Source organism: Bufo gargarizans, chromosome 3 (genome assembly GCF_014858855.1).
Source record: "Bufo gargarizans isolate SCDJY-AF-19 chromosome 3, ASM1485885v1, whole genome shotgun sequence".
Lineage (NCBI taxonomy): Eukaryota > Metazoa > Chordata > Amphibia > Anura > Bufonidae > Bufo > Bufo gargarizans.
The window spans coordinates 458240306-458265615 of NC_058082.1; the positions used below are offsets into that span (position 1 = coordinate 458240306).

General features: G+C 42.7%; 1 protein-coding gene across 4 annotated transcripts in view; it reads left to right on the forward strand.

Moving 5' to 3' along the window:
* The window catches only part of CASK (calcium/calmodulin dependent serine protein kinase), a 279746-nt gene that overhangs the window by 199077 nt on the left and 55359 nt on the right, over positions 1 to 25310 (forward strand). For all 4 annotated transcript variants that reach the window (XM_044283603.1, XM_044283604.1, XM_044283605.1 and 1 more), the window contains exons 14-17: positions 10474 to 10662; positions 11945 to 12023; positions 18129 to 18214; positions 21214 to 21282. In XM_044283603.1, the coding sequence (XP_044139538.1) occupies positions 10474 to 10662; positions 11945 to 12023; positions 18129 to 18214; positions 21214 to 21282 (423 nt within the window). The remainder of the gene's footprint in view (positions 1 to 10473; positions 10663 to 11944; positions 12024 to 18128; positions 18215 to 21213; positions 21283 to 25310) is intronic.

Here is a 25310-nt window from a genome sequence, read left to right on the forward strand (position 1 = left end):
CAAAGCAGTAATCAAAGCAAAAGGTGGCTACTTTGAAGAACCTAGAATATGAGATATTTTCAGTTGTTAAGAAATAAAGAAAACTCTTTGAATGAGAAGGTGTGTCCAAACTTTTGGTCTGTACTGTATATATGTGTGTGTCTGTGTATGTATGTGTGTGTATATATATATATATATATATGTATGTATGTATGTATATAATTCCCCCCCCCCCCAAAATAAAGCATCATATGTAATGCCCTAAAGCAGCAGAGATGCCCAACCTGTGGCCCTCCAGCTGTTGTAAAACTACAACTCCCATCATACCCTACTGTAGACTGAAAGCTGTAGGCTGTCAGGTCATGCTGGGAGTTGTAGTTTTGCAACAGCTGGAGGGCCACAGGTTGAGCATTATACTTTTAATTGAATGCATTAAACCCCAACCAAAGAATACAAAATGCAGTCTTCTAATCACTTACATAAGTCTCCCTATTATCTCTAACTACACAGACCATATCTCCCAGGATACTGTCACTTTTCTCCTTTGCATGTATATCCACTTCACTTTTAACCACTTCTGTGACATGGGTAATCCTGATTAAAAAATTTTTCCAAATGTTTACTCGGGCCATGAAAGAAGCCTACTATTAGAGGTGGCTTTCTTCTAGACCCTTATCTGTACCCAAAATACATTTCTTAATTTTCTTTTTGAGGCCAATTGCCATTTCTGCTTCAATATGGGACATGACCAAAATATGGTTGTTTCGGGTATCGAACTTTGGATACCCAATTGATACTTTTAGCCCGGTATCGACAGGATACCGGGATTTGCCTTTTATCGATACTAGGCTGTGCTACTGCACAGCCCAGTATCAGAGAATCCCCGCGGTATTTGAGGGGTTAACTGCCGCAGGTCGCAGTGCCCTGTCAGAGGCAGGGTGCCGGCAATGTGTTTCTGCCGCCAGCTGTAGTTGTATATTAAACGTTAATAATAATTGGTGGCGCAGTTCGCCCTCCCCCTGCCCCCTCACTTCCTCTTCATTGGTGGTGCAGTGGCTGCTTCTGATCGGAGCCCCAGCAGTGTAAGTCTGGGGCTCCGATCGGTTACCATGGCAGCCAGGACACTACTGAAGTCCTGGCTGCCTTGGTCAGCTCCCTGCTGCTGTGTGTACTATGCACAGGGCATCAGGGAGAGTGTGAGATCGTATTCACCCTCTATTAGGGTGAATAGGACAAGGGATTAAAAGATCCCAGGTTCTAGCCCCTAAGGGGGAAATAGTTATTAAATAAAATGTAAAAAATAAATAAAAATAATATAAATCACCCCCCTTCCCAATTTTACAGAGAAAATATATAAACAATAAATAAAATATTACATATCGGCACATCTGAAAAGTCCAAACCATTAAAATATTTTAAAAAATCCTTTGTGGTGAACGGCGTAAAAGAAAAATTGTGCGATTCGCCTTTTTTTTTTAAGTCACCTTGTCTCCCCCAAAAATAGGATAGGGCTGTTCGATTATTCTCTCTCTCTCTCTCTCTCTCTCTCTCTCTCTCTCTCCTTCCTTTGTAATCACACCTAGGGCAGTGTGAATTCCTTTTACCCCTTTTATTTATTTAGGTGTTAAATGTAACTGATTTACCAAGATGTGTTATTGTGCTGTGTATTATAGTATGTGTGCATATATGTATACATATTTAGCCTGCACATACAATGTTAGTATCACCGACACATCTCCTTTTGTGTGCAGTACAGAAGCTTCTGCCGGGCAGAGGATGTCAGCTTTTCTGCTCATACACCAGTTCCCTTATCGTCTACTGTACTATACAGCCTCCTCTCTGTCCTAGCACTGGGAGAGCTACTACTACTGTTAGCGGCTGTTCTCTCGGAGCCACAGAGCTAGGGCAGGCTGTACAGTGCAGCTAAATTTGAAGAACAGGATGTGGCTGTTGGTCTTTGGGTAAAAAGAACCTGTGTATCTTCTCCAGAAGAAAAGACTAGGAACCTTGTACTCCAATCATCACTGCTCATCCTGCTGTAACAGGAACTATCAGTTGCGGAGGGAAGTGGGCCAATGCTAGGCCAAAAGTTCATGATCTTATCTCTTTTTTTCAACCCCTGCCCCTATTTTGCCAGCTAACTTTCTTATTTTGTTTTTTTCCGAAAGATCTTTGTATGTTCTTGCTGATTTTTTTTTTCTCTATTCAAATAGGATGGTTTTAGTTCCTCACTAGAACATTACAATACTCAAGTTTTATATTTCAAGGTATATTGGTAACATGGGAAGTATATAGACAGAATTAGTTTTAGAATGGAGTTCTTGATTTCATCAGCATCTGCTCATAGTTTATTTTAATGGGATCCTATGTAACATCTTCCATATACTTTATTTTTCTAAGACAGAAAGGCTCTTGGGTCAAGGTGGGAGAACGTTTGTCCATTGAGCTCAGCCCTCTAATTGGCTTTAGTAGTCATCCATTATTCATAGTGGTATTGATTATAAGGGAAACAACAGTGAAGTATTTGCCAATTATGTCTTATGAGCAGATTGTTCCTTCCGTGTCTGAAGTACTAGATTCTCCTCTCAACACTCTTACTATGTATTATCTGATTCAGCATATTATTGTCTGCTTTTTTTTATCATGGTGAGCCTTGTCCATTGTTTGTACAATATTCCATTTGCAATCTGTGATGACATTTATTACACTATAGTTCTATTACTACAGGTTGTGTATGAGGTGTGTATTAGATTTTGCTCAGCTATATATTTTTCTTTTTCTACATCTTAAATAATGATTACGGTAAGTAGTTTGCATTCTAAGGCCTCATGCACACGGACGTTTTTTTTCACGGTCCGCAAAACGGGGTTCCGTTGGTCCGTGATCCGTGACCGTTTTTCCGTCCGTGGGTCTTCCTTGATTTTTGGAGGATCCACGGACATGAAAAAAAAGTCATTTTGGTGTCCGCCTGGCCTTGCGGAGCCAAACGGATCCGTCCTGAATTACAATGCAAGTCAATGGGGACGGATCCGTTTGATGTTGACACAATATGGTGCCATTTCAAACGGATCCGTCCCCATTGACTTTCAATGTAAAGTCTGGAGTTCTGTTATACCATCGGATTGGAGTTTTCTCCAATCCGATGGTATATTTTAACTTGTAGCGTCCCCATCACCATGGGAACGCCTCTATGTTAGAATATACTGTCGGATATGAGCTACATCGTGAAACTCATTTCCGACAGTATATTCTAACACAGAGGCGTTCCCATGGTGATGGAGACGCTTCAGGTTAGAATATACAAAAAAACTGTGTACATGACTGCCCCCTGCTGCCTGGCAGGTGCTGCCAGGCAGCAGGGGGCAGACCCCCCCCCCTGTTTTTAACTCATTGGTGGCCAGTGGGCCCCCCCTCCCCTGTTGTTAACTCGTTGGTGGCCAGTGTGCGCACCCCCCTCCCTCCCTCTATTGTTTTAATACATTGGGGCCAGTGTGCGCGCGCCCCCCAACCCCCCCTCCCTCCCTCTCTTGTTTTAATACATTGGGGCCAGTGTGCGCGCGCCCCCCCAACCCCCCTCCCTCCCTCTATTGTTTTAATACATTGGGGCCAGTGTGCGCGCGCCCCCCCAACCCCCCCTCCCTCCCTCTATTGTTTTAATACATTGGGGCCAGTGTGCGCACCCCCCCACCCCCCTCCCTCCCCCCATTGTAATCATCATCGGTGGCAGCGGAGTAGAAGATTTTCATACTTACCTGGCTGCTGGCTGCTGCGATGTCTGCGTCCGGCCGGGAGCTCCTCCTACTGGTAAGTGACAGCAATGCGCCGCACAGACCTGTCACTTACCAGTAGGAGGAGCTCCCGGCCGGACGCAGACATCGCAGCAGCCAGCAGCCAGGTAAGTATGAAAATCTTCTACTCCGCTGCCACCGATGATGATTACAATAGAGGGAGGGAGGGGGGGGGGGGTTGGGGGGGGTGCGCACACTGGCCCCAATGTATTAAAACAATAGAGGGAGGGAGGGGGGGTTGGGGGGGGTGCGCACACTGGCCCCAATGTATTAAAACAATAGAGGGAGGGAGGGGGGGTTGGGGGGCGCGCGCACACTGGCCCCAATGTATTAAAACAATAGAGGGAGGGAGGGAGGGGGGTGCGCACACTGTGCCACCAACAGTTAACAACAGGGGAGGGGGGGGCCGCACAATGATATTCAAACTGGGGAGGGGGGGGGGGTCTGCCCCCTGCTGCCTGGCAGCCCTGATCTCTTACAGGGGGATATGATGGGGTTAATTGTACTATCATATCCCCCTGTAAGAGATCGGGTGCTGCCAGGCAGCAGGGGGCAGTCTTGTACACAGTTTGTAGTGTATTCTAACTAGAAGCGTCCCATCACCATGGGAACGCCTCTGTGTTAGAATATACTGTCGGATCTGAGTTTTCACGAAGTGAAAACTCAGCTCTGAAAAAGCTTTTATGCAGACGGATCTTCGGATCCGTCTGTATGAAACTAACCTACGGCCACGGATCACGGACACGGATGCCAATCTTGTGTGCATCCGTGTTCTTTCACGGACCCATTGACTTGAATGGGTCCGTGAACCGTTGGCCGTGAAAAAAATAGGACAGGTCATATTTTTTTCACGGCCAGGAAACACGGCTCACGGATGTGGCTGCCAAACGGTGCATTTTCCGATTTTTCCACGGACCCATTGAAAGTCAATGGGTCCGTGAAAAAAAACGGAAAACGGCACAACGGCCACGGATGCACACAACGGTCGTGTGCATGAGGCCTTAAGGAAACGCATCACCTATAATTTTCTTTACAAAAAAAAAAAACCTATTCCCTTTTTGAATCTGTTAAAATTTTCTGATTGTAGATTTTTATTTTATTTTTTCTATTCTATTTTCTGTACATGATTATGGGGCAGCCACTTTGCCTGAGCTGCTGTTAACACCAGAGGTGTACAAAGATCTGTAAGACCCCATAGCAAAACTTTGTATCCCTCCCCACACCTAATTTTCCATTGTTTGAGCATCAATTGTTCCCAGGCAAAGTGGAATTCAAAGCATGACTCCTCAGATTTCTGACACATTTACAATTTTTTTTAAAGATACATTTAAAATAGAGGATAAACTAAACTCAGAATCTTTATCGGACTTCATCAGAAGTGGAACATGTGCTTCCTAAAAAAGGTGCTCATTATGAACTCCATATGTCTCAATGTATTTACACCAGACAACTGGTATAAATATAAAAAATGGAGGAGGAGGTCCAGCTTCCAAAAACTGGTATAAATACATTTGATAAATCTCCCACCGTCAACACAGTATATAATGACACTGCCAACCTGTACCCACCACTAGGGGTTACTCGGTGCATTGGAATGTATGGTTACCATTAAAACGGTTGCCTGGTTTCCGATATTGGAGACCTATCCTCAGTATAAGGCTGCTATGACCCTGTGCTCTTCGTGATGCCGCCGCTGTGCATTAATACACTTGTATAGATCATACGAGTGTATTACTGTACAGCAGCAGTGGCACGAAGCGCACAGCGTCATAGCAGCCAATGACGCTGTGCACTCGGTTTTTTACGGACCGTGCTCCGTGAAAATCCACGTATGTGTGAATGAGGCCTAATTCATCAATATCGGAGGGGGTCCGACTCCATGCACCCCCGCCGATCAGCTGTTTGAGAAGGCATCAGCGCTGTCAGAAGTGCCAGGAGTAGGACCCCACCAAACTGATTTTGACTACGTATTCTGAGTACAGGACATCGATATCGGAAACCGGACAACCCTTTAATATCTATAAATTTAATTGCGCTGCTGAAAATGCAGTGAATCTGTCAGGAGCAGAAGAAGCAGTTCTGTGGTGGCTCTCCTCCACTGGTCGCATAGCTCTGCCTCCTTGGTAGTTTTTTTTACTGGTTAACAGCATTTAGACATATACTTTACAATAGCCACATTGACCACTGGTACATTAGATGGGAGATGTTCATTGCTTTGTATGGGACTTTTTTTTAGACATGCTTTGTGATGTACAGAGGTGACTGTACATGGATGGAGTAGATAAGCTGTAATATCACCTATTGCGAATGGTGGATGGAATGGAGCTCACAATCTTAACCCCTTCATGTATTTTGATGTACAGGTACATCATTGCGTGCTAGGGGATGTATGGAGCGAGCCTCTGCCGTGAGCCCGTGCCATACGCAGTTAATCGCCAATTGGCCAACCCAAAAATGATGCGATTATATCACCATATTTTTCGCTTTATAAGATAAACTCCCCTTAAAATCCCCTAAGATAAAATGGCAGTGCGCCTTATAAAGCGATGGTTGGCTTTTTACGTGGTTTTTCAGTGATTGACACGGATGTATCGCCGGCCGCTATGCTGCACAGCGCGGCTAGCGATACATCAGTTACAGTATGGGGACAGAGGAGGGGCTGGAGGAAAGTCGTTATTTTAATGAACAAATGTTCTTTTATTTATTTTATCTGTTCTGTGCAGTGCTATTAAGAAAATGGCAAGTTTTGCAATATTTGCAGTAATGCAAATATGTTATTTAATTTTGTAAAAGATGTTTTATTTAGAAAAACACTGTGCATTTCAGTTCTTGAGTTAAGCATAACTACATTTCTGCATTATCAGTAATTTGTGTGTGCTTTTGCCTTGAACATCCAAGCAAATAGACCTCTAGCACAATTCCCTTAAAATATTGCATTGCATACCTTTATCGCAATTTTTAGGGCCCTAATCACAATCGCACAAAATTCCCATATCGTGCAGCCCTAATAAATATATATATATATATATATATATATATCGTTTTGTATATAAATCCAAAAGGTCAATTTACAAATATCTAAATATAATAGACGATGGACCTCTGCTGACAGTGATATATGTACATATTTAGCTAGAAAAGGGCATCAATTGAAATATATTGCATTACAGGTATACTTGTTACAATCTGTCATATCCGTTCACTACGGTAAGTTCTAACCATGGGAGAATGAGAGTGGCCTATACCTATTGTGATTTTTTTTGATGTTTGGGGCAGCAGCACATACCCATTGAGAATACCTGTAGCTTTTCCTAATCTTCGGATCTTATCAGAATAAGGTTATATTCACCTCACCTATGTCTCCCTTCTTTTTCCTTAACCAATCTCCAACATACAAGTGGACCCGTAGTGAACGGATATGACAGATTGTAACAAGTATACCTGTAATGCCATATATTTCAATTGATGCCCTTTTCTAGCTGAATATGTACATATATCACTGTCAGTATTATTTTCTAGAAGGCTCCATGACTACAGATTGTGGCCCTGTCCGCGTATCTCTTTAAAGATCTGGATGCAGAGGTCCATAGTCTATTATATTTAGATATTTGTAAATCAACCTTTTGGATTTATATACAAAACGATATGTATATATGTGTATATGTGTGTGTGTATGTATGTGTGTATGTACATACATTATATATATATATATATATATATATATAATGTATGTATGAAGAAAATCTGGCAGCACTCCCTTCAATAGTAACGCAGGGTGCCCCTCGACTCAGGACAGGAAACAATGAAGAAAATCCGCAGCACTCCTTGCTGGATCTTAATACAGTAGACGGAGATGGCCTTCTACTGTATTAAGATCCAGCAAGGAGTGCTGCGGATTTTCTTTATATATATATATATATATATATATATATATATATATATATATATATATATATATATATATATATATATATATATATAAAAGACGAAGGCATTTTTGCCGAAAACTTTTACACGCAGTCTATGGCCGCATGATGGAAACAAGATCTTGCTGTGATTTATTACAAAGTATTATTGGGGTGGGAACCCTATCTGCAGCAAAACCAAGCAGTGTAGAAACAAATCTTTATTTGCAAGGCTGTATGATACAGCCAGCATCCGGCCGCAATGACAGAAAGCGGCAATCGTGCCGCCCCTGCCATTTAACCCCTCAGGTGCAGCGATCAAGGCTGATCGCAGCACCTGTGAAGTGATACGGCTCCATCTTCCTTCCAATTGGAGCTCACGCAGTGAAATCGCAGGGTTCTGATCGGTTGCCATGTCATCCTGGACGCTGCCTAAGTGATCCAGGCCTGCCATGGCTTTCTCCATACTGAGCTATGCACGAGGCATAGCGCAGAATGGAGTGTGTAAAAGTCCTATTCACCGTAATAAATCACATTATACACTGCTTGTTTCCATCGTTACCACCATCCTGCAGTCCATCAGCAGTGGCCGTGCTTGCACACTATAGTAAAATGTGCTGCTCCCTCTGGTGGCCAGGACTGTGGGAGCACCCATAGGCTGGTGCTTTTTCCTATAATATGCAAGCACAGCCACCGGTGATGAATTGCAAGGTTGTTGTAACCATAGAAACGAGCAGTGTATAATGTGATGGAGGCAATATGGACAATTACAACACATTAGTAAGTGCCTGGTATTTACTTTCTCTACATGATAAATAATATTTGTTAAATTGAGACGTCCTCTTTAAGTTTCATATTTTCCAAAAAAGGAGTCTGACAGTACTGTTGTTCCACCCTAAAATACCCCTTACAACAGTTTTCATCTGGCAGCGTGATCCAGACTCCTAAGAGGATCCCTATGGTAAATGTGACCACAGTCAGATGAGACAACTCAGCATGGCTACACACAGAAAATCAGGTATGCAGAGTTATGCAGCAGAAACATGCACAGTCTACATACACTGCCTGTCCAAAAAAAAAGATTCTCAATGGGGTTAAGGTCTGGACACTGTGTTGGCCAATCCATGTGTGAAAATGATGTCTCATGCTCCCTGAACCACTCTTTCACAATTTGAGCCCGATGAACCCATGCCATCAGGGAAGAAAAAAATCCATTGATGGAATAACCTGGTCCTTCAGTATGTTCAGGTAGTCAGATTACCTCATTCTTGGCGCACACACTGTTGCTGAACCTAGACCTGACCAACTGTAGCAACCCCAGATCATAGCACTGGCCCCACAGGCTTGTACAGTAGGCACTAGGCATGATGGGGGCATCACTTCATCTGCCTCTCTTCTTACCCTGATGCGCCCATCACTCTGGAACAGGGTAAATCTCGACTCATCAGACCACATGACCTTCTTCCATTGCTCCAGAGTCCAATCTTTAGGCTCCCTAGCAAATTGAAGCCTTTTTTCTGGTTTGCCTCACTGATTAGTGGTTTTCTTACGGCTACACAGCTGTTTAGTCCCAATCCCTTGAGTTCCCTTCGCATTGTGCGTGTGGAAATGCTCTTAATTTCACTATTAAACATAGCCCTGAGTTCTACTGTTTTTCTTCAATTTGATTTCACCAAACATTTAAGTGATCGCCAATCATGATCATTCAGGATTTTTTTTCCCCGACACATTTTTTTCCTAGAATACGATGGATCCCCACTATCCTTCCAGTTTTTAATAATGCGCTGGACAGTTCTTAACCCAATTTTAGTAGTTTCTGCAATCTCCTTAGATGTTTTCTCTGCTTGATGCATGCCAATGATTTGACCCTTCTCAAACAGACTAACATCTTTTCCACGACCACGTGATGTGTCCTTCGATTGTTTGTTTAAGAAATGAGAAGCAACTCATTGCACCAGTTGGGGTTAAATAACTTATTGTCAGCTGAAAGATAATCGCCCATGCAGTAATTATCCAATATGCCTATTTGCTTAGTTAAATCCAGGTGGCGACTTTTTTTTTTTTTTATGGGGACAGGCAGTGTATATTAGGCAGACCATCTAATTTGTGTGGGGGTATTTGTCTGGCCGCCTCTCGCTATGTTTGCCATGCTGCGGCTGCATCTTCTACCTGTCCCCGTTATAGTTAATGGGCCGGGCCAGACTTCCGGCAGCACACCTGTGCAAGCGTTAGTTCGGATCCAGCAGGCTGTTCCCCGGCCGAAACAGCCTGTCGGACTGTCCCAACGCTAGTGTGAAACTTGGTGAGAAGGGTGTATGAGGGGCGCACACAGCATGGCTCCCCAGCTGCAGCCACCAAGAGTCAGCCTCACTCTGCACAATTATAGAGCAAACATGAACCTGTACAGAACTGATAGAAAGACCAAGAAAATTACCCCAAATACACGTCTCTAATATACATTCACCCCCATGCATTTTTAGAAGACTCTTAATGCTACAGCGCCCCTTTTTAAATGGGTTGTCCTGCTTTGGGCCTCATGCACAATCTGTCTGATTCATTTCTACGGGTCCACAAGAAAAAAGGAACGCACGCATAGGGCAGCATCTTCGTTCCCTCTGTACCAGTCTGTCACTCAAGTTCATTCATGTTTGTGTCTGTATTAAATGCTGTATATACAGCACCCTGGAATCAGTAGTGATGATAACTCTTAACAATATATGTAATAAAACAATGTCATCTTTAAACTTATGCACGGACATACAAGTGACATTGAAGAAAATGTTTGTCCACTTCTTTTTCAGGCCTTACTACAAACTCATGATGTGGTAGCCCATGAAGTTTACAGTGACGAAGCATTAAGAGTTACACCACCTCCAACATCTCCCTATTTAAATGGAGATTCTCCAGAAAGCGTGAACGGGGATATGGACATGGAAAACGTTACACGGGTCCGATTAGTACAGTTCCAGAAGAATACAGATGAGCCAATGGTAAGATGTTGCGAAATCCACATCTCCTGCTAAATACATAACTAATGTCTGTATTTCATTCAGCGATCCTACAGGCGATTGTCAGGAAGGAAGCATGCTTTCCCGGCAATTGCCTGATCACTGGTGGAGGAAACCACTGCTGTTACATGCAGCTATCTCCTCCACAGCATTGCTCTATAGTTGTTTGCTGGCAGCAGATTGTGATTAGACGGCACATTCTGCCGCCGGCAAATTGTGATCTTTAGGCATGCTTAAAGATAATGATTGCCCGATGAATGAGCATTTGCTCGTCCATCGGGTAATTGGCGGCAGTATTAGATTGCCAGATGGTCGCTAACTAGCTGTACTACAAATGCTCGTTAAAGGGGTTTTCCAGGCTTTTAATATTGAAGACCGATGTTCAGGTTAGGTAGTCAATATCAGATCGTCGGAGGTCCGGCACCCCTGCTGATGAGCTGTATGAAGAGAAGGCATAAAGCCATGCGCAAGTGCGGTCTCCTGTGTCTCTTCCTGCTAGCTGTCAATATAGCATCAGTAAGCAGGAAGAGAGACAGGAGATGGTACACACACATAGTGCGTGCCTTTTCTTCATACAGGTGATCGGCGAGTGTGCTGGGTGTCAGACCCCCGCCAATCTGATACTGATGACCTGAAAGCCTGGAAAACCCCTTTAACTGGCATCTGGCAGACGGTCTGCCAGTGTAAAGCAGCCCTAACAAACTGAATGGTAACACAGAGTTGGCAGTTTATTCACAAGTTTCTGGGAGGAATAACAAAGGAACAGCACAATTCAGAGATCTAAGAAAATGTGTTCCAGAATTATTATTTTAAGGGGAATATGCAAGTTATTTACTAAAATGTGTTGGAATTGGTGACAGGTCATCTTTTAGTACTTGCAAAGTATTAGTGTCTGTCCATATGCTTTGTGATAAAAACAAAATGAATTGTTTCAATTCTCCCTTTCCATTTCCTGTGGCTTAAAGAGGTTCTCTGGGATTTACATATTGATGACCTATCCTTGATATGAGATTGGCGGGGGTCCAATTCCCAGGACCCCTGCCGATCAGCTGTATGAAGAGTTTAGTCTCTCCCTAGTCCGTGTGACATCACGTTCATCAGTCAAATGGCCTAGGCACAGCTCAGCCCCATTCAAGTCAATGGGGCTAACCTGGGGGTGCTAGGAGTCTTAATGATAGGTCATCAATTTGTAAATCCTGGCGAACCCTTATAAACATTCTTTGCTATGGTTTCTGTGAATCCTAAAAAAATGTGTTTTCTATAGGGTATAACTCTAAAGATGAATGAGCTGAACCACTGCATTGTTGCCAGAATTATGCATGGAGGAATGATTCACAGGCAAGGTACAGTAACTAACTTCCAGGCTCGATCATGTAATTGCTGCTGTGCGGTTCACGGTTAGCTTGCCGATTCATGCAAGAATTTATTTTACTGTACTGTTATGAGTTTTGAAGAGAATGCTGGAAGAAGGCATCTGAATCAGCCATACCTCTGGTGCTCAATTAGTTGCATCAGAACTGCTGACAGCTTCTCATGTCTTAGCGCAAACAGAGCAGGAAAAAACGTTTGCTTGCTGTTTCATATGTTTTGAAAGCTGCTATTTTGACTGTTATGTATGTGTATTGAGTACTTGTTAGTGGCTTTTTACACAGGCCTAATCATCAGGAACTTAATCATTGCCCCTTGTAAACATGCTGCTGACTCGACAGATGAGCGGTATGTACTAAAAAAGGCACAGTTTAAAACGCTGAATCATCGCGCCGTAAACAAGCGATTACACATCTCTAGTGTTCAGCTAGAGCACCCGAGCACTTTGGTGCTTGCTCAACACATCAGTATGCTCGTATGTTCTACAGTGGAAGTCAATGGGAGAACCCCAGGCACCCCCTGCTCGGAAGAGAAGAGGGTGTCTGGCTCATAAAAAAAGGTTAGAAATTGATAGAAACCCCATAAAAATGGTTTGGAAACGGCATTAAGAGGATAGCTGGATGCATCTTCGACTCCTATTATGTACCAAAAGCCAGGTATGTGCAAGCTATTCATCTATCCATGAGATAGATAACAGCCAGCATACCTTACAATGGCAGCCTTGTGCACTATGAGATATTCCAAACCAGCTCTCATCTGAGAACCAGTAAACCTTCACAGTTGTTTTGCATCTGTTGGATGGTTTGGGTGGACCTGCACACCTAGATCAATATCATTAGGACGATAAAAAGTTTTCTGATTGTCCTAACATAATATTCCATAACCTTTCTATACAGTTTTGTCATGTAAAAATCATTTGCATAAAAATGGGCATATGGGAAAAACATGCAAATGAGCAGAATCTGCCTTGTTTTTCAGCTATCATAAGACTATGAAAACCAATAGATGGTGATATTGAGTTATGAACAGCGCTGTTTTCACAGTCTTATGACAATAGACTAATAGTTTTGTCTGAAGACTATGAAACAAATATATGGCGCTGTTCATAACTCAATAGCGACAGCTATTGGTTTTATAGTCTTCTGACAAGAATATTAGACTGAGTCTTATGACAAGCTTATTAGTGTAGCCTTTTGCATGGAAAATTCGCAATAAAAATTTGCCACTTCGAAAATTTGCGATCTACACTGAGTTATTACCCAACTTTTCCATTGTCAGATTTGATCACTTAGTTATTACCCAGCTTTCCCAGTTTCAGATTTTCAAAGTTTCCCAGTTTCAGAATATTCTAATCGCTAATTTTTATTGCGAATTTTCTATGCAAAAGGCTACACTAATGAGCTTGTCATAAGACTCAGTCTAATATTCTTGTCAGAAGACTATGAAACCAATAGATGGCGCTAATGAGTTAACAGCTCCATAGTTTCATAGTCTTCTTACAAAACTATTAGTCTACTTTTGTCATAAGACTGTGAAACCAATAGATGGTGCTGTTCATAACTCAATAGCACCATCTATTGGTTTTCATAGTCCTATGATAGCTGAAAAACAAGGCAGATTCTGCTCATTTGCATTTCTTTCCCATATGCCCATTTTTATGCAAATTCGTTTTTACATGACAAAACTGTATAGAAAGGTTATTGAATATTATGTTGGGACAATCAGAAAACTTTTTGTCACCCTAATGATATTGATCTAGGTGTGCAGGTCCACCCAAGCCATCCAACAGATGCAAAATAACTTTGAGGTTTACTGGTTCTCAGTCAGATGAGAGCTGGTTTGGAATATCTCATAGTGCACAATTCTGCCATTGTAAGGTATGCTGGCTGTTATCTATCTCATGGATAGATGGATGGCTTGCATATAGCCTTTGTGTGGTTGTCTATTGTATGTTGTACATAATAGGAGTCTAAGACGCATCATGCTATCCTCTTAATGCTGTTTCCAAACCATTTTGATGGGGTTTCCATCAATTTCTAACCGTTTTTTATGAACCAGACACCCTTTTCTCTTCCAAGCAGGGGGTGCCTGAGGTTCTTCCATTGTATTAAATTGTACTCGAGCACCTAAAGTATTTGGATCTGCCGAGCATAGCGATGCTCGAGCCGAACAGGTATTTGGCCAAGCATGCTCGCTCAACACTACATATGACCTTTTCACCACCATATTTGGCTGTGTGACTGCTGCTTTCCCGTTGTGTAAAATGCAATTTATTTTAATGTCACCTGCGGTTGGTGGAAAATATTAGTGACATTTTCTAGGTCAGAAAACCTTTTTCTGGAAACACATAGGTAAACTTGGCTTTTTTAAATCTCGGATTGTTCTCGTTTGTAGTGGCCCCTCGTCTTTCATATGTTCTCTTGTTTTGTACCCTACTTGAAAGAGTAAATGAAAGGGGTTTTCTGAGATTTTTATGCTGATGACCTATCTTGAGAAATACCGTTATGTAGCTGACTGACCTTAGCGATGTGCTAATATCAGCAGTACATAACAATATGCTTTATAACTCCCTGCCTGCCGCTGTTCTCTTAAAATAAAGACTTTTAAAATATGCTAATGAGCCTCTAGGTGCTATTAGGGCGTTGCTTCAGCACCTAGAGGCTCGGTCTACGCACCCTTTGCCACGCCCAGGTCCAGTTGATTGACTTTCGAGTTCTCCTCAGTGTCCCGTAAATCCTGTGCCGTCCCATTTAGTATTCGGCGCAGTGAGTGAAGGAAGCGCACCTGCTGCAGCAGAAGCGTGTCCTTCACTCATTGCGCCTAATGCTAAACGACGGCGCAGGCGCGGGATTTACGGAAGCATGACGAGAACTCGAAAGTCAATCAACTGGACCTGGGCGTGCCAAAGGGTGCATAGACTGAGCCTCTAGGTGCTGCAGCAACGCCCTAATAGCACCTAGAGGCGCATTAGCGTATTTTAAAAGTCTTTATTTTAAGAGAACGGCGGCCGGCAGCGAGTTATAAAGCTAATCGCTAATGTCAGTCAGCTACATAACGCTATTTCTCATGACAGAAACCCTTTAAAGGGAACCTGTCAGCAGATTTGTACCTATGAAGCTGGCTGACATGTTGCATGTGCCCTTGGCAGCTGAAGACATCTGTGTTGGTCCCATGTTCATATGTGCAGCATTGCTGAGAAAAATTTATGTTTTAATATATTCAAATGAGCCTCTAGGTGTAATGCCAACGCCCCTGTTGCTCCTAGAGCGGTGATGGCTAACCTTGGCACTCCAGCTGTGGTAAAACTACAACTCCCAAGATGCCCCCCCTTGCTTGGCTGCTCTCAGAACTCTGTAGAAATAAATGGAGCATGCTGGGAGTCGTAGTTTCACCACAGCTGGAGTGCCAAGGTTAGCCATCACTATCCTAGAGGCTCTGCTCTCTCTACAACTGATACACCCTCTCCACTTTGATTGACAGGGCCAGATGTGAAGACTTTTTAACTTCCTGGTCCTATTAATCAAAGTGGAGAGTGCATAACCGTTGCAGAGAGAGCAAAGGCTCTAGGTGTAATGGCAACACCCCTGTTGCTCCTAGAGGCTTATTTACATATATTAAAGGGGTTTAATAAAGTAAACCGGTAACTGCACCTGCTCACCACTGCAGCTGCCTTCTCTTCAGCTGATCGGCAGGGATTCCGTAAGTCGATCCCCCCGCTGAGGATAGGTTATCAATAGTAAAATATGGACAGCCCCTTTTAAAACACAATTTTTTCGCAGCAATATTAGCAAATATGGGACACCCAGATGCCTGCAGCTGCCAAGCACACAAGCAAAAGGTCAGCTAGTTTCATAGGTATAAATACCCTTTATATAGCTAGACCAAATTGCCCTTCAGGGCCCTGGAAAAGCTGGGTGACAACTGTCAGCTGCAATGGTGACATCAGATTTTGTTAACCAGATACCATATGATAGAATCACACAGTGTATCAGGGCAGCATTGTGTACATTTTATATAACCATTATGCCCCCATCACCAAGGTGCAGAGATTTTTACCCAGCTTTCCCAGACTACAGAATGCCAGATCAGCCTGTTTATGAATTAGTGAATCCCCGATTTTGTTGAATACCTGGCTGGGTTTGCTTGCCAGGAGCCTGGAAAAGCGGAGTAAGGATCCCAGTGACAAATCCTCCATGCTATAGCTTAGCTAGACAGTCATTTGGGGTCCCAGGGAAGCTGGGTAACAATGATGATGCCTGTAAAGTACTGCAGAATGTTAGCACTATATACGTAAGTAAAATAAATTATATGGACCTGTAGCAGAGACTGCTAAATAAGTCTACCTAAATAAATCATTCTATATACTCCCAAATAATGCCTTAACTCGGCAGATTTGCCTTTCAATGTCCTCAGAAAGCTGTGTTACTTGCACAGTGTAAGACTAACATTATATGGAGAGTGTCTACAGCTCCACAAGCCTTGTAATTCAGGTCTCTCCAACATTGAGAAATCTCTTCTGGCTGTATAGACAGAGTTGACATTCAGGCACCTGGCAAAGCTGGGTTGTACTTTCTGTAATGCTCTGGTACAGTCTAGTATCCCTGCTCACATACAGGGGGAGGTTTTGTAAAAAGCTGCTTAAGTTTTGCAGCTTCCAGCTCTTTCACGGTGCACACATGTGAGTGTTACATGTGAATTGTCTTGCGGATGTTTCATACAGCAGACACCAGCGACTAATATCTGCAGTCGGTGGTATTGCTGACTGTGGACATTTAACACCTCAGATGCCATGGTAAATGTGACCATTGTGTCTGCGAGGGCTAAAACCCAGAAGCGTGTGCTTCTGGGTAAGAAATGGGTCCCCCAGCAGAGATTGTGGAAGTCGTTCATGCATAGTAATGAGCCTGAGCTTATACTAGGCATTCAGGCTCATTACTTGAATATTACAGTTCAGGCAAATAGGTGTCATATAGTGATTTCTGTATAGATTAATGGAGCAAATTCTGTTGATTGCAATGTGTCGTCCAACTGTGGACCTAACAAATTTGTGTGTGTGTGTATATATATATATATATATGTATGTGTGTGTATGTATGTATGTATGTATGTATATGTGTATATATATATATATATATATATATATATATATATATATATATATATATATACACACATATATACACATATACACACACACATTACAGACCAAAAGTTTGGACACACCTTCTCATTCAAAGAGTTTTCTTTATTTTCATGACTATGAAAATTGTAGATTCACACTGAAGGCATCAAAACTATGAATTAACACATGTGTAATTATATACATAACAAAAAAGTGTGAAACTGAAAATGTCATATTCTAGGTTCTTCAAAGTAGCCACCTTTTGCTTTGATTACTGCTTTGCACACTCTTGGCATTCTCTTGATGAGCTTCAAGAGGTAGTCACCTGAAATGGTCTTCCAACAGTCTTGAAGGAGTTCCCAGAGATGCTTAGCACTTGTTGGCCCTTTTGCCTTCACTCTGCGGTCCAGCTCTCCCCAAACCATCTTGATTGGGTTCAGGTCCGGTGACTCTGGAGCTTTTTTTTTTTTTCAGTTCTGGGTTGCGTGAAAAACGCGGCATGTTCTATATTCAGCATTTTTCACACAGCCTTGGCCCAATAGAAGTGAATGGGGCTTCAGTGAAAAACGCATCGTATCTGCAAGCAAGTGCGGATGCAATGCGTTTTTCACTGATGGTTGCTAGGCGATGTTTGTTTTTTATACTGCGCGTGAAAAACACATTGCACTCGCGTGGAAAAAACTGAATGCAATTGCAGACAAAACTGTCTGAACTTGCTTGCAAAATGGTGTGATTTTCACTGAACGCATCCGGACCTAATCCGTCACACTCATGTGAAAGGGGCCTAAGGAACCTTGCATTTTGTCCTCTAGCATGTCCTGCACTGTACCTTTATTGGTTTAGGAATTAGTTTGCTTTACTATACTGTATCTCTTATGTGGTGAATCTGGTGATAGTGAAATGCCTTTGAACTAGGATCATTTGTCTGTTTTTTTCTTTATTTTTATTTTTTTTCCAGGTACCCTCCATGTAGGCGACGAAATACGGGAAATAAATGGAATTAGCGTAGCAAACCAGACGGTGGAACAACTTCAAAAGATGCTGGTTAGTGGTTTTTACATTTTTATATAAGTAAAATTAAGTGCATGTAGTGAATTATTTGTTGTAGCTTTCTTGAAGTTTGGGGGGGGGGGGGGGGGGGGGGGACATATTGGAGACGCACTTTTTCTTTCTCCAGCTAAATCCTATTGCAATTACTGTGTATTGGGGCCTCCTGACTCCTCCTCAACAGCAGATGTCGGGGAAGAAATATTGGATTTCAGCATGTCCGATCCTTACTCCCTTGTCCCTAATGAGAACACGTCTTTGCTCGATGACGCGTACATGTGTATTGGGGTGAAATTGGGGGCGATGGCTAACTGGTATCTGCTTTTCACAGCAAAGCGAAAAAACAGGAAATGTCACTGTGTGAAATCTGGCATATTTGAAGATATTATTAAACTTGGGTTTTCCCTATATAAAGAATAATTCTTATGATACGTTTGCTGAATAGAAGACAGCAATGGCATATTCAACAATTCTTGTGTATACAAGTATACTCTTTATATTTAATGTGATGTCTTTGGGGACACCAGACAGTTCCCCTTCCTCTTCGTGTTATTTCTTGGGGACAAGCATTGAGAGACACTTGCATGTGTACCTAGTAGTGGAAGCAGTTGATTGCCTGTTGCTAGTCTTTAGGTCTCATGCAAAAGGCCCTCTGAGGTGCTGTTTCTTCTAGTGCAGAGGGAGTCATGCAAGCAGATGTCTCTGACATCGGATAAAACAGGTTTGCTGAAAAGATCTTCCATTACAGTTAGCCTGCCAGAAGTCAAATTATTACACTTGCTGCATTTTACAGCACAATGTGCAACTTTTTGCTTCATTGAATTTTTTTTTCTCCCATGATTTCCTCATACCTGGGATGTGCTGCCTCAGTATAAATCATTTTTGGCATTAAAAGAGGACCTAAACATTTGCAGACAAATTGGCAGCAGGACTTCTTGTAGTGCTCTGCACCTTCAGCTGTCATTGGCTCTGCTCAGCATGTGGAGTCTGGATCCACAGAAAGCACTTCGAACGCTGGAAAAATAGAGCCAATGACAGCTGAAGATGCAGAGAAGATTGGATCCTCTTTACGGTGATTTGTTTGAGTAGGTTCCAGTCTGTGGTTGCTTTTGGTATATCTACGTCAGTGGTGGTTTTGCTTGTTTGTCATATTGTACAGATGCAGTTTCTAAATGTTCTCCTAAGTGTCAAGTTATCAAGACCAGAGTTTTACACGCTAGTCTTAGTCTCTGTTCAGTGGCAAAATCAAAAGTGGCCAACATGCCAAAACTAAAGTTAGTACATACATATTGTGGCAAAAATGAGAGGGCCAACTATAAGAAAGTAAGAGTACCAGCTCCTAAACCAAAACACAAGACCTTCAAAAATTAGAGCTCACAAAGTACCAGTACAAAAATATTTTATTGAAGTCACAAAAATGCATATATAAAAGACGTTGTCACTTTTTAAAAAGAAGGTGGCAGAGAAAAACACCATCTTAGTGGGACACAGGCTACATATTTTTATTATGGTGTATAAGCTTGTTGTCAAACATATTAAATAGGGGTAAGTCTCATATGTTACATCAATATGCACATAAACAACAGGAACCTGCAAAATATTCACAACAGTACTACTACAAAATCACCGTATCAGGCAATGTGCTGCCCACAAACCAAGGACAGCAATGTAAAAATACCAAAGAACCTGATAAGAAGAGACTTACCCAAGAGTTCAGTGTACCCAAACCAGGATGGCGTTACCCTGACGCGCGTTTCGGTGTGCCTTTGTTAGGGGGTAGGTAAGGGGGTAAGTGTCAGGTTATCGAGTTTTACACGCTAGTCTTAGTCTCTGTCCAGTGGCATCAGATGCCTCTTAATAGTTGTTACATCTGTGTAGGTCCGTGCGCCAAAGCAGAGATAAACACCGGCAAGGAGCTGAAGTAGATCTCCACTATAATCTATGCCAGTTCCCTGGCTTAAACTATAATCAATGTGACGGGCAGCGTACTCTGGCCACTCACCACTTTTAAAGGGTTTCTACCACTTGCATATCACATATTTGGTGTTCAGACACTAGCGATCCGCTAGTGTCTGATGTAGCTTACAAGCTAATTATTACATTAATCCGTTCGGCCGATACCTCAAAAAAAGCACTTATATCTTTATGCAAATGAGCCTCTAGGTGCTATGCAGGCGTTTTTCCAGCACCTAGAGGCTCCGTCTACCTTGCAGTTTGCCGCCCAGCGCCTCGCTCCAGCACGCCCATCTCTTACTGTATTCGATCCTCCCCCTGCTTCAGCCTTCAGAAATCCCGCGCCTGCGCCGTTCGTCGCGGCATTCGGCGCAGGTGCAGTCAATGTCTGACCGCTCCGTGCTCAGACATTTCCACTGCGCCTGCGCCGATGACGTCATCGGCGCAGGCGCAGTCAATGTCTGACCGCTCCGTGCTCAGACATTGACTGCGCCTGCGCCGAATGCCTCCGAATGCCGCGACGAACGGCGCAGGCGCGGGATTTCTGAAGGCTGAAGCAGGGGGAGGATCGAATACAGTAAGAGATGGGCGTGCTGGAGCGAGGCGCTGGGCGGCAAACTGCAAGGTAGACGGAGCCTCTAGGTGCTGGAAAAACGCCTGCATAGCACCTAGAGGCTCATTTGCATAAATATATAAGTGCTTTTTTTGAGGTATCGGCCGAACGGATTAATGTAATAATTAGCTTGTAAGCTACATCAGACACTAGCGGATCGCTAGTGTGTGAACACCAAATATGTGATATGCAAGTGGTAGAAACCCTTTAAATGTGGTAAGCAGTGAGTAACAAACCTCCCAAAAGTCGCAAAATGTTGCTCAGCAACTGTGTGTGCCATAGTTTGCAACTTCTTAGTGTCAGTTTTCTGGCGCATATAAGCAAATTTTCCCCCTTAATGTGTTCACTGCACAGTGCTTTTAATATGTTATGTGTAATGTTAACGATTGCTGCATCTGTAAATCCACATATAATATATATTTCCTTCCAGAGAGAAATGAGGGGCAGTATCACATTCAAGATTGTTCCAAGTTACCGAACTCAGTCTTCTTCCTGTGAGGTAATCCCATGATGTATAACCGTAAATTCTCTTCTGTTCTCCTGGTGCTAACCACCTGCTGATGGCTGACTGTTATCTGCTTTTTGGGAAGCTGTCTCTGCCTGTGCTCATAGACCATGCACACCAATTTTACAACAAAGATAACGGAACAGAACCGTGTCTTTTATGCCTTATAATGCTATTGCTGAACATAGATTTGATTTTCCATGGAAAAAGGTTGCAGTATTGAATATCTCTTCTCAAACGCTATATTACAATTATTAATTCAGTCTAACTGATCATGACTTGGTGTAGAAATTAGATGCCATCCAACGTCTGCGTATTTGTGACATAGCGTAAAAATCTATAGTATATAGTACAAATAGAAACATTATGGGACATATATTTTAGAAACATTGTGGGATGTATATTTTACATCATAACTCTTTGGGATGTTACTCCATCCATTTGGTTTTGGAGGTAATTTTTGTTTAGGATTTCAGTTTACAAATTTTTGGCTAAAAATCATATCAATTGGCCTTTATTAATAATATTGAGCCGTTCTGCCACAAAGGGTTACGTTTTTTTTCTAGCTGTGTGACTGGTAATTTCACTTTTCACCTGTCATGTAATACACCTCATCTCTAAGCTACTAAGAGCGCATAAATACTTATTTAAGCCACATTCTTATCAGTAAGATGAGAACTGAGCTATAAAGAATGTTTATAACGTCAGATATAAGGAGCAGTTAGCTCCCCAAATGACGGAAAAGACAGAAAATCCACAGGCTGCTGCTATTACAGCATCTCAGCTATGTACACAAAAAAGGATTTCATATTTTTAATGAAGACCAATTGAAAAAATGATTTTAGGTAAAAATAAGTACAATGCAATAATAAATTAAAAAGGTGTACATAGCTGTACATAGCTTTCAAAGGGACACTGTCACCTGGATTTCACTTACTGAGCTATTAACATCACCACATCAGTCTCCACGATTTACATTGCAATATACTAGTATTACTGCCCTGTGTCTTGTAATTTGTCTATAAAATCGCTTTTATTAATATGCTAATTACCTCAATAAGGAGCCCAGCCACACCCATTACTTCGGAGCCCAGCACCGCCCCACTGCTAATTTATTCGCTCGGCAAGTCGCGCCACTCCGCTCTTCCTTTCCGGGTCGAGCGAAGCTGGTGCATATGCAATGAGTACTGTGATGCCGATGCCAGGACAAGTGCGGGCGCTGACATGTTTATCCAGGGATTACGGGCGCTGCACAAACATTACGCCGGCGATGAGCATTGAATAAATTAGCAGTGGGGTGGTGCTGGGCTCCGAAGTAATGGGCGCGACTGAGCTCCAACGGCCGGAGGGACAGCCCCTTGGGCTCTTTATTGAAGTAATTAACATATTAATTACTAGTATATTGTAATGTAAATCGTGGAGACTGATGTAGTGATGTTAATAGCTCAGTAAGTGAAATCCAGGTGACAGTGTCCCTTTCAAGCAACTATTTGTGAATTATCCCCTAGCAGAGAAGCAAACTTTTTATTGTCTACCATTAAATCCTAGTTCAAAGTTTTAACTTGACACAATCGAAGGTAGTCATTTCAGTCGTCTTGTCCATGGAGATTGACAATTTTATGGCCAGTATATGTGAAATGGGTTTTCCATAAATGTCTGATAAATCTGGGTCCCACCATTCAACATGCTAGTTCATTTGTTTCCAGAACTCTTACAGAAATGTATGGAGAGAGCCATGCATGCATGGCCACCCCAGTACTCTGTGTCCATGGGACCCCCTTTCTATGTTTAAGTGCTGGTTCTAGTGGTAGGACTGGCGTCTGTCTGACTTTTATGGTATATTCTGTGGATACGCCATAAATGGTTAAGATATAAAAAACACTTGTATATCCACCTTCACAATATATTTTCTATTACTTCCTTATATCTAAAAGTTAAAATTTAGGCTACTTTCACACTAGCGTTCGATCGGATCCGTTCTGAACGGATCCGATCGTAATAATGCAGACGGAGGCGTTCAGAACGGATCCGTCTGCATTATATTAGCTAAAAAAAGCTAAGTGTGAAAATAGCCTCGGACGGATCCGTCCAGACTTTCAATGTAAAGTCAATGGGGGACGGATCCGCTTGAAGATTGAGCCATATTGTGGCATCTTCAAACGGATCCGTCCCCATTGACTTACATTGTAAGTCTGGACGGATCCGCACGCCTCCGCACGGCCAGGCGGACCCCCGAACGCTGCAAGCAGCGTTCAGCTGTCCGCCTGTCCGTGCGGAGGCGAGCGGAGCGGAGGCTGAACGCCGCCAGACTGATGCAGTCTGAGCGGATCCGCTCCATTCAGACTGCATCAGGGCTGGACGGCTGCGTTCGGGTCCGCTCGTGAGCTCCTTCAAACGGAGCTCACGAGCGGACCAGCGAACGCTAGTGTGAAAGGAGCCTAAGCTGCTTTGAAAATAGTCTTCCTTAATAATATTCTATAGGTTTGTGCTTCGAGATTCCGTACACTGTAGAATAATAAATCACTGCAACCCGGATGCCAGATGGAGATGCTGGTGGTAGGTTCCCAACCTTGTAATACAGGTAGATAAACTAACACACTTGTAAGTTTCGAATTCCAAATATTTGAGGAGAAAGAAAAACCCCAACAGGCAGGCAAGTGGATGTAAAGGTTTTTGATCTATTAACCTTTTTAGACCATCTGAAGCTGGAATGGTAGTATAATCACATTGGGGGGGGGAGGGTTCTGATGAATTAGAAATGTAGGAGTGTGCAGTTTTTCCTACATATACAGATGTGTCTCTGTAGTAAACACTACAAACCAATCTGTTGTTGTCTGATCCTGTATTTGCCTTATAAAAGTGTTAATATCCCTTCATGTTTTCAAGTTACACCCACAAACCTAAATGTATTTTTATTGGGATTTTATGTGATAGACCAACACAAAATAGAAACTGTATGTGGGAAATGATGCATGGTTTTCGTAATTTTAATAAATACAAATCTGGAGTGTGTGGCGTGAATTTGAATTCGCCTCCTCTGAGTCAGTACTTTGTAGGACCGTCTTTCGCTGCAAGTCTTTTGGGGTATGTTTCTACCAGCTTTGCACATCTACAGGCTGAAATTTGTGCCCAGTCTTCTTTGCAAATTAGCTCAAATTCAATTGGATTGGATGGAGAGCATCTGTGAACAGCAATTTTCAAGTCTTGCCACAGATTCTCAATGGGATATAGTTCTGGACTTAGAATGGCCCAGTCAAACACATGAATGTGCTTTGATCTAAACCATTCCATTGTAGCTCTGGCTGTATGTTTAGGGTCCACCTTATTCTCAAGTCTTTTGCAGCTTCTAACAGGTTATCCTCTGGGATTCCCCCGTATTTAGCTCCATCAATCTTCCCATCAACTCTAAACAGTTTCCCTGTACCTGGTGAAAAAAAGCATCCCAACAGCCTGATGCGGCCACCACCATTTTTCACGGTAGGGATCGTGTCTTCAGGGGGGTATGCAGTGTTAGTTTTCTGCCACACATAGCGTTTTGCATTTAGGCCAAAAAGTTTAATTTCGGTCTCATCTGACCAGAGCACCTTTTTACTTTGTTTACTATGTCCCCTACATGGCTTGTGGCAAACTGCAAATTGGACGACTTATGGCTTGCTTTCAAAAATGGCTTTCCTCTTGCCATTCCATAAGGACCAGATTGGTGGAGCACACAACTAATAGTTGTCCTGTGGACATATTCTCCCACCTGAGCTGTGGATCTCTGCAGCTCCTCCAGAATGATCATAGGCCTATTGGCTGCTCTCCTTGCCTGGGCTGTCAATTTAGGTGGACAGCCATGTCTTGGTAGGTTGGGCCATACTCATTCCATTTTCGGATGATGGAGTGAACAGTGCTCTGTGAGATGTTCAGAGCTTGAGTGTGTGTGTGTATGTGTGTGTGTATGTGTGTGTGTATGTGTGTGTGTGTGTGTGTGTGTGTGTGTGTGTGTATATATATATATATATATATATATATATATATAT